This window comes from Mustela nigripes, chromosome 6 (genome assembly GCF_022355385.1).
Source record: "Mustela nigripes isolate SB6536 chromosome 6, MUSNIG.SB6536, whole genome shotgun sequence".
Lineage (NCBI taxonomy): Eukaryota > Metazoa > Chordata > Mammalia > Carnivora > Mustelidae > Mustela > Mustela nigripes.
This window is the reverse complement of record NC_081562.1, coordinates 91,689,039-91,698,825: the sequence shown is the minus strand read 5'-3', so window position 1 is coordinate 91,698,825 and position 9,787 is coordinate 91,689,039. Positions and strand designations below refer to the sequence as shown.

General features: G+C 46.8%; 1 protein-coding gene across 1 annotated transcript; it reads right to left on the bottom strand.

Moving 5' to 3' along the window:
• Positions 1 to 220: 220 nt before the first annotated feature.
• On the bottom strand, positions 221 to 9,450 carry PA2G4 (proliferation-associated 2G4). The gene is made up of 13 exons (XM_059403383.1): positions 9,087 to 9,450; positions 7,055 to 7,183; positions 6,669 to 6,774; positions 6,508 to 6,577; positions 6,200 to 6,292; positions 3,198 to 3,261; positions 2,894 to 2,972; positions 2,666 to 2,744; positions 2,437 to 2,570; positions 2,040 to 2,134; positions 1,799 to 1,926; positions 1,586 to 1,639; positions 221 to 1,356 (listed from the first exon to the last, which is right to left on the bottom strand). Exons 1-13 carry the CDS (start codon positions 9,172 to 9,174, stop codon positions 1,291 to 1,293), a joined length of 1,185 nt encoding a protein of 394 aa, XP_059259366.1. The 5' UTR covers positions 9,175 to 9,450; the 3' UTR covers positions 221 to 1,290.
• Positions 9,451 to 9,787: the final 337 nt, after the last annotated feature.

Below are 9,787 nucleotides of genomic sequence, written 5' to 3'. Positions count from 1 at the left end.
AATCTTAAAAAAAAAGACTTTAGAAAAATTCATAAACTTTCATAAAAAATGTACTGTCTTCATTCAGAAAACCCAGGATTTAGGTTTTTCCCAACCCACACTATCTCTCATTTTAGAAAGGCAGAATATGGGAATGTAGAACTAGTTCCAAATGGCCATCACATCAACTAACATTTCCCCCACCTCCCATTAAATAAGAGCAGCATACAAAGGCACATGATTATGAGCAAATCCAAATTTATTTTAACGCCATGTCATTTTCAACATGTTTAAAAACCTCATAAGTTAGCGGGAGCCCTAGTTCCCTGGGACAACATGCCAGAGGTACTGAAATCCATCACCTTTCTCTCCAAACCCCTAGCAATTCATCCAATCCAAGTCCACAGCTTCAAAAAGCTAGGAGCTGTCTCTTCAGTCAGTCTGCTCCTCCGGTTCCTGGTCTTTCTTTCAGGGAGGGAGGTCAAAATATTTCAAACAGGGAACAAAACCACAGTTGAGCTTCCAGCCCAGGTTTCTAAAATGGAGCAGGGGAATGCACCACCCCCACTGACTCCAAAGAAATGGACAAGGTTGAGATGGATTACTCCTTTACAGCTTTGTGAAGACAAAAAAAAAAAAAAAGGTCCTGTGGAACAAAAATGACTAAGGAGATTTACAAATGAGGATCCATTTGACAGATGAGAATCCCTTGGTAAATGCAGGCTCCGGCTCCTAAAAATGAGAGGGGCCTAACCAGACAGTCTGGATCACAAAAGGAATCTGCCGCATGTGAATAAAAACAATCTGAGGAATATAGCTCCTCTCTATTTTGAGGCCTGATAAAATACCTGGGGAGAGTGGGAAAAGAGAGGAACAAGCTCCACAGATGGGAAAATGCTGATACCAAAGTGGTATAAAAAAATTTCAGCTGAGTTTTTAGTGGTGGTGGCTACTTTAGCCTTCTCCCTGTTCTGGTGTAGGGCCATAAACCTTGACCAAGCAGAGAGTAGTAGAAAAAGGCTAGAAAGAGGGGCTTGAAGACGATGAATTTTGACTCCTGATTTTATTATTCAATTTCTCTTTTCTATTTAAAGTAGTCTTCAGTGGTTGGGAAGCCTGGCCTCCCAAGACCAGAGTCAGTTGGAGCTGGTTGTTGTTGGAAGGGGTTGGGGTGGGGACAGGGATGGGGGCAGGGAGACCCTGCTCTGTTGGCGGTCCTGGGTGGAGAAGACGAACTGCACTTCACAGAGCCTGGGGTGTGGTGGGAGGGGGATGAGGCAGGAGCAGCAAGCTGGGGAGATGGGACCCACCTCAGTCCCCAGCTTCATTCTCTTCTAATGTTTCCCCACTGGTGGCATTCTCTGCAGTCTTGGAGGCCTATATTCATGGAAAGGAGAGGAAGACTTCTCAGTTCTCAGCTACTTGCAATAGTATCTGGGAGACCAAAGACAAAAATATACTAATGCTCTAGGTCAGGGCTGAGGTGGGAGGAGGGGGAAGGGAGGCAATAAGGTTATACAGAAATATGTGTGCCCACCACAAGCCAGGAAGGTAGACTAAAGAGGAACCAGGTTCATCATGCCAGACAGCAAAGATCAAAACATACCTTCTTTTTTTTCTTTTTCTGGGTTTTCCGACTTGCAGAACTCTGGAGGAGGGCCTGGACAAGAGGAGGAAGAAGGATAACAAATTCTGAGCAATGCAGAGGAAACACGAAGTGTCACTCTCAGTATCACACCTCTTTTCAGGACTTTGTTGACACCTCACCCTCACTCCCAGGACAGGTGCCATGTGCTCACACTTTCCATCACACACTGACCTTTAGCTCTGCATCTTGGACCTCCATCTCAGACTTGTAGAGGTCAGGTTCAAAGGGACCACTGGTTATCCGCATGGGGCCATTGGGCATGAGCAGGACTGTAAATTTAAACTGGGCAACAAATTCACCTAAAGGAGAAAGGAAGTGTTTTGGTAAAATGCCCCCTCGTCATACTCTTTTCTGTAAGCTAGAGGGAGGGGACCCTAACCAGGGGCTCCTAAGCAAAGCTCTCAGAACTCACCCTCCTTCTCATAGAGAACATTAAATGGCTGCAGCAGTTCATGTTTGGCGCACTCCACCACACCCATCCGGGCCTTCTTCTCGTCTTCAAATGCTCTGGTGGGGGGAAGACAAATTCAGGTCTCCTTACCCCCACCAAGTCTTAGCATTTTCCTCATGGCTTTAAATAGCTCCTACCCTCAGGCAGCAATCATGCTCAGGATCACTCTTTCCCATTACCTTCAATGAGAGGGCAATGGGGAGAGGGAGAGAAGGCGTGCATGCAGGCTGGAGCTACAAGTCTAGGCAGGGGCAGGGTGGGAGGGGGTGTGCTGGGAGAAGGAACAGTGTTCCTGGGTGTGTGGTCTATGAGTCAGACCGGTTCCAAGTCCTGTTCTTGCTAAGTGAGGCTGTAGTACCTTAAAGTAAATGGCATGGCATCAAAACGCCTTTCAACCTCACTGAAGAAGGCACGTGAAGTTTTCATTTTCAGGCCATACTGTTTAGAAGGGTCTCGTTTGTAAATGGTGGTTCTCTGTCCCGCGTCCTTTGCCTAAAAGAGTAATAAGTTAGGTCATGTTTGGGCTGGTGCTCTCAGGATACACACTCAGTCACCCCTCTTTGCTAGCTCTGGCAACCTCTCCTCACCTTGCCCTCTCCTGAGCTGACAAGAACATCCACAGCATATACTTCATGTACCTCAAATTCAGCTTTTTCATGGTCCTTCCTAAAAGAAATAAAAAGGGAATCATAAAAACAATGAGTAGTTCCTGGAGTTTGAAGTAGAAGGCAGACACAATGAGGCTGGGAGTATGGAAGAAAACACTATGAGTAGTGTCAGACGGAGGGAAGGTGAAGGGTGGAACTGGCACCTACTTCTGCTGGTCTGTGGGATTCTGGATAATTGTTTTCTCTCCATCGATGACATGCTGCTTCAACTGATGAGACAACATACCTGTAGACAGGCAAAGCCATCTAGAATCCCAAAAGGTTTCCAAATCCACCCACCTACATCATTTGATGGAGTAGGCAATGAAGGGAAAATGCCTGGTTATGAAAACTCGGGGTAGTAAGGGTTTTGGCTTAGACTGTGCTAGAGCCAGGATGGGTCCTCAAAGGAACAAAATCCTTAATTCTACTAAAGCACTTAGACCCACAACCCTGTTATGTGAGGTCTCACCTTCTATTGGTGTGCAATTGAACGAGTGGGCAACCTTGTTCCAGGCTTCTGTCACTTGTGTGTTCTAGAAGTACAAGATCAAATAACAGGTGAGATACGTATGAGGGGCCAAAAAGTTCTCTACCATGCAAATGAAAAGGATAAAAGAACTAAGAATCCCCATATCCTCCATCAAGAGCAATGATTCTTACTGGTTTTTCATTTCATAGCCCTATTACCCCCACTACCTAACAATACCACATGTCTGCTTATCATTTTACAAAGTGCTTTCAAAAAGATGGTCTAACTAAACAATTCTTAAAAGTGGATAGGGTAGATCCATATCCCATATCCCAATTTAGAAGATATAGAAACTGAGGCTCAGAAAAGTTAAGAGATCTGCCCAGGGGTAAGCCAATTAACTGAAAGAAACTGGAAAAAACTCAGGTTTTCTAATGATAAATCTGACAAATCCAGTGTTTATTCCAAGATCTCTGTTTAGAGGGGGACAACAAGCTCTGATTATCCCTTTTTTACCTCTTTCGAATATGATCTGATCCCCATCTAAGCTATTTCATTTGTTTCATTAAACAAAATGAAAAACAAAACTACTATTATTAAACTATGTGTTAGGTACTTTATAAGGCTCATCTCAATTGTCACAACAACGCTGTGATAATAAGGGACAATTTTATTTTTCCTTTTTTGTAGATGAGGAAATCAGAATTCAAAGCTATTTTTATTTATTTATCTATTTATTTATGTATTAGACTTTATTTATTTATTTGACAGAGAGAAACACAGCAAGAGAGGGAATACAAGCAGGGGGAGTAGGAGAGGGAGCAGCAGGCCTCCTGACGATCAGGGAGCCCGATGCGGGGCTTGATCCCAGGACTCTGGGATCATGACCCGAGCCAAAGGAAGACGCTTAATGACTGAGCCACCCAGGCACCCCTATTTATTTATTTTTTAAAGAAGGAGATGTATGTATGACAAAGGGATGAAACTTTATTTTTATTTATTTGAGAGACATTGAGAGAGAGCAAGCATGAGAAGTGGAAGGGTCAGAAGGAAAAGCAGACTCCCCACCACGCAGACAGCTCAATGAGGGACTCGATCCCGGGACTCCAGGATCATGACCTGAGCCGAAGGCATTCGCCCAACCAACTGAGCCACCGAGGTGCCCTTAAAGTTATTATTATTTTTTTTAATTTTATTTATTTATTTGACAGACAGAGATCACAAGTAGGCAGAGAGGCAGGCAGAGAGAGGAGGAAGCAGGCTCTCAGCCAAGCAGAGAGCCCAATGCGGGGCCCGATCCTAGGACCCTGGGACCATGACCCAAGCCGAAGGCAGAGTCTTAACACATTGAGCCACCCAGGCGCTCCCCTCAAAGTAATTTTTAAACAGTAAGGGGTGGCAACAGGGCAAGAACCCAGAATTCTGATCTATGTCCTAACTATACAATAGCCACTATACGACACTACCTTCTAGGGGAGAAACACAGTAGTTAGTATATAAAGAAAAAAAAAAATCAATGTGCAAAGTAATTATAGCCAACACAAGTGCTTACTATGTGCCAGGCACTCTTCAAGTGCTTCATAACAGCTGTATGAAGTAGGTACCATTATAAGGAAACCAAGACAGAGGTTTAAGTAAAAATGATACAACTGAGTAACGACGGGGATAAGGTACAAACTGATTAAAAGGATGAAGAACAAGAGAGCATGGGGAAAAAAGGGAGGAAGCTTTAGGTACTGAACAGGACCCTGAAGAATGAAATGCTAGAAAAAATATCTCCACTCATAATCTAAATGTAAAATTGTATTAACTCATGACAGTTCCTAATTGTTGGGCTTCCTAATATTGTCTTGCAAGGCACAGAACTAACTTTTGGCTCCTCTCTGCCACCAGTCTACTGGTATGATGATTTCTGTCTTATAAGTTTTTAAAGTTGAGTTTTTTTTTGGGGGGGGGGTACCTAACTGGCTTAGTTGGAAGGATCACTCTTGATCCTAGGGATGTGAATTTGAGCCCCACGGTGGGTACAGAGATCAGTTAAATAATTAAGTTACTTGGAAAAGGGGTAAAAAAGACTTTTTCTTTTTTCCATGTGTTTTACTGTGATATACTTCAAACTATTTTAGAAAAAGATGCACATCCAAAACATGAATAAGGAAGGATCTCTAGGCTCCATAAAGAAAGGACCATATATTCCTATACACCAAGCATGGAACTTATCTATGATAGGCACTCAGAGTTAACTGCTGTTTAGTCAACTGTCTCTTCTCTTTCAGAAATCCCATTCTAAGATACAACTAACAAAAAAAAATAAAGATTTATTTATTTGACACAGAGAGAGAGAGATATCACAAGTAGGCAGAGAGGCAGGCGTGGCAGGGGGGAGCGGGGAGCAGGCTCCCTGCTGAGAAGAGGCCCCCCCCCCCCCAAATGCGGGACTTGATCCCAGGACCCTGAGATCATGACCTGAGCCAAAGGCAGAGGCCTAACTCACTGAGCCACCCAAGTGCCCCAAGATACAACGAACTTTAAAGAGCTGTTTGTATCAGGGGTGCCTGGCTGGGTCACTCAGCAGAGCAGGCGACTCTTTTTTTTTTTTTTTTAAAGATTTTATTTATTTGTCAGAGAGAGGGAAAGAGAGCGAGCACAGGCAGACAGAATGGCAGGTAGAGGCAGAGGGAGAGGCAGGCTCCCTGCCAAGCAAGGAGCCCGATGTGGGATTCGATCCCAGGACGCTGGGATCATGACCTGAGCCGAAGGCAGCTGCTTAACCAACTGAGCCACCCAGGCGTCCCAAAGAGCAGGCGACTCTTGATCTCAGGCTGTGAATTCAAGACCCACCTTGGGTATACAGCTTACTTTAAAAAAAAAAAAAAAAAAAAAAAAGCTGCTTTATAAGGGAGCTGCAGGAGAAGCTAGCAACTCAGATTCAAGAGAACAGCTATAGATGACTAATGCATCTTTAGCTCTATCATCTTTGGAGCTGGGACTAAACAGCTTACCTGGTTTCCAGGTTTGACCAGGCGCAGGGCAGCTTCAGCACAAAGGTGAGCTGCCTTAATGACATCTGCTTTCCGCCCTGTTACTTGGGTCCCCTGTGGATAAGGAAATGCAATCAGGAAAGCACTTTATCTCAACTGGTCACTATGCAAGGCTAGCCAATGAGTGGGAGAGAAAACACATTTCTCCTTTTATTTCTCTAGGGACTCTCTCAAGACGTATTTGGTGGTAGGGGGTGGGAATAAGAAGCAAGCAGCAGCTATTCTCCCCCATTCTCCACAGGTGGAAGGGTTCAAAGCAGGCCACCTACCTGAGCTACGTCAACCACAAAAGTGTGAGCCACATTAGCGATGAAGCCATCCACATGGACCCCAAGATCACTAAAAGGCAAGAGCAGAGCACAGTATTAGCAACTGGCACTACGCAAATGCTTAGGAAAAAGATAAGTGCTCTAAAATGGCTTAAGCTTACATTTTTACCAAGTCACCTTCCTTGAGAATATAGTCCTGGTCGCTCTTCAAAGGGGAGAAGTGACATACACAGTTATTTACTGAAATGCTGGTGGGAAAGGCAATACCTGTAAAGAGACAATCATCAGCCTTACTGCCTTGCTGTCTCTCTCGCCCAATCTCTCTTGGAGTCCTGCTGCCCCTCAGAAAAATGGAAGGATTTTCTTCAGGGTCTTGCCTGGTTAATCAGTTTGGATTGGGTAGGAAACTGCTTGTATCCCACCTGCCATTCCAAACTTCCAAATATCTCAACCAAAGCTCGGGCAGGGGTTATAGCATTACAATAAAACAAACAGGACTGAATAAGGGTCAAATGGGGAATTAGTGAGGGATTTTTTTTTTTTTTACCTTTTTTCATTTCTTTTTCTTTCTTGAAAATTTTCCCTGTCTCTTCCATAATCATGGCATCACCTTTCTCACACAGGCTCAGTACCGACACACCTGAGCAGGATGCTTCCACCAAAGACCGAAGTACCCCTGGGGACAGAATCCCACCATGTCAGCCCTGCATGTGTTGTCTAAGTTACCATCCAAACAATACCTAAAGTTAGAGCTTCTAATATTCCCTAGTGCCATTGCCCAAAGGTTGAAAGAGTGAACAAGTTTTGCCTCTTGGAATATACCTACCGATGATCACTAAATTTCTACCTTCCTTTTCCTAAAATAATAAATTAACACACCCTTCCCTCCCTATAGAATGTGACAACTGGATAAACACCATCTGTCTCCCCAGTCAAGGGAGACCTTCCAAAGATCCCTGCAGCGTGGTAAGACAGTTACGAAGTTCAAGGGGGTGCTCACCAAGGTAACCAACATATGTTGCAAAGCAGACTAGAAGAAATTTATAGGCGTCAGGAACAACAGGAAGGTAGACACAGAAATGCTGACTCGAAGCTGATGCATTGTTAAATGCTACCTTCTTCCATTCTCAGACACCCCAATTAGATGTTAGTAATCTCAATCTGTGTAAATTTATTTCCTCATCAACCAGTATATAAACCAAGGGGACTTAATCTAAGTTTCCTGGGCTTCAACAGGCTCATGGCTTACAGATCTTAGCACATCTCAAAGAGGTGTTAAGACCCAAAAAAAGTTTCAAACTGGTATCCGGGATCACAAGTGCCCTGGAGTTGTAAGTTGCAAGGGAAAACATTGTTTTCTAATTCAAGCCACTAATACTAAAAAGCATCCCAAAGCGGGGGTACTACACTAAATGCCCATTATGTTATAAAACATTGTTCTGTTCAGTGGATGTCCTCCTCTCCATGGCCTATCCTGAACTACAAGTTTGATTTTTGTCATCTAGGTTTTGGTGAAGCTTTGGAAGTGTGAAAGGCTCAGGTTTTAAGCCACAGGACTAAAGGGATCCTAAATACCTATCTTTACTGTCAAAAGCATATAAAAGCCCAAACCCCACCATTTTCTGTCTTCCTAACTGGGTATTAAAGTGAAAAGGTGAACTGGAGAGAGAGAAAATATAAAGTAAGACATCTGCCTAGATCGGCAGGCAGCTGCTAAGGTCAGAGCACAGTCCTAATGAGGATGACTTCTGAGACCCTAAAATCAGTAGCCCCCCCCTTCAGTACTATTCACAAGACTGCCTAGTTGAGGTGAGAACCTCAAAACACTCCTAGAATTGACAAGCCCCAGAGAACAATCAAATTTGATGGCTAACTAAGGCTATCTGCACAGATAGTTGGTAGTAATGAGTAACTTCAAGGAAAGCCAGATAGATCTTCAAGAGCTGTGTTAGATCTCCAGGAGTTCCCTCCAACGGTCCCTGAGCTGGCCCAAGGGTAGAAGGGAGCCCCACCAGCTAAGGAGTTCAAGTAAAAAACGCAAGACTCCAGTAAAGCACGTGGTAAGGAAGCTGGTGTCAGGGACGGTAGCGGAAGAAGAGAGCCGGCGATCCGCAAGGGAACCCGGCGACACGTGCCGGCTGGGCCCCTGACGCCGCGGAGCCAAAACAAAATAGAGGGGCACTTCCGTCGCCAACAGCTGGGCGCTTCCTTTTCGAGGTGGCCTTGCCGCTGCCAGAACCAGAGAAGGCAGGGATCCGGAGCTAGGGGTGAGGGGCTTAAGATGCACCCTGACTCCTGATTAACGGCCTAAGGTCCGAGACGGCTGGGGGCCCTCGCTCTGCGCTCTTCCCGGTAGCGGGCCCGCACCTCCCCAGACTCCAGCCCAGGCCTGGCGGCTCAGGTCCCAGGCGCAACACGGAGTCTTCCCACCACGCCACCCCCAGCGGACCGGAGAGGGGCCCTCAGTACCTCACTCTGCATGACCCCACCGCTCCAGCCCCTCCCGAGCCAGCCCAGCCCCGTCCCCCTTGCCTCCCCCTCTCAGCCTCGATCCCCGGACCCCCAAGGCCCGCACTCACGGTTGGCGATGTCGCCCCCCATCTTATACTTGGTCACGACCAGGTCCTCGGCAATAGTTTGCTCCTGCTGCTCGTCCTCGCCCGACATCTTCCCACCACCACCACCACCACTGCAACCTCGTTTCCCCTGAGCCGCCGCCTCTGCCTCCCTTCCAGCCGCAGGCTGTGGCTAGAGCCCCTTCGATCCGCGAGGAGAGCGCGAGCAAAAGCGCGATCTAGCAGGGGAGCAGGCGGGCGGGCGAGAGCGAGAAGCTGAGAGCGCGCGGGCTGAAGCACAAGGCACGCTGGGACGACGAGTCCTTTCTACACCCCGCCTCTAGCCGACCTTGCCGAATTTTGAACTACAATTCCCAGCCCGCCTTTCGCGCCCCTCAGCCAGGCCCTAGGGCCTTGCCCTCCAAGGGCCTCGCACGCCGGAGTCGCCGAGCACGCTGGGAAGGGTCAGGCTCCGGCAGGAAGGCGGAGCCGTTGGCGAGCCTGAGGGGAAGCGTGGTCTCTCCCGGAAAAACCACATCCACCAGGAGCACTGAGCTAGAACCCGTAATAGGGAGGGGCGGGCTAAAGGGAGAAGGGGCGGAGCTACGGCGGGGCCAGGAGAGTAGAGGCAGCCCCGCAGGGTGGAGCAGGGTGGAGCCTCGGCGATTCGGGAGTGACAACAGTCAGGGCGGGGAGGCTGGGTGCGCCCTTCCCCAGATCCCCAG

Excerpts from the sequence above, each read along its gene's own strand:
- PA2G4 (XM_059403383.1), bottom strand. The coding sequence starts at position 9,174 with ATGTCGGGCGAGGACGAGCAGCAGGAGCAAACTATTGCCGAGGACCTG. Across the intron at positions 6,578-6,668 it reads GAAGGTGACTTGGTAAAAAT|TGATCTTGGGGTCCATGTGG; the intron begins GTAAGCTTAAGC and ends CTTGCCTTTTAG. Across the intron at positions 1,357-1,585 it reads AGAAAAAGAAAAAAAAGAAG|GCCTCCAAGACTGCAGAGAA; the intron begins GTATGTTTTGAT and ends CCATGAATATAG.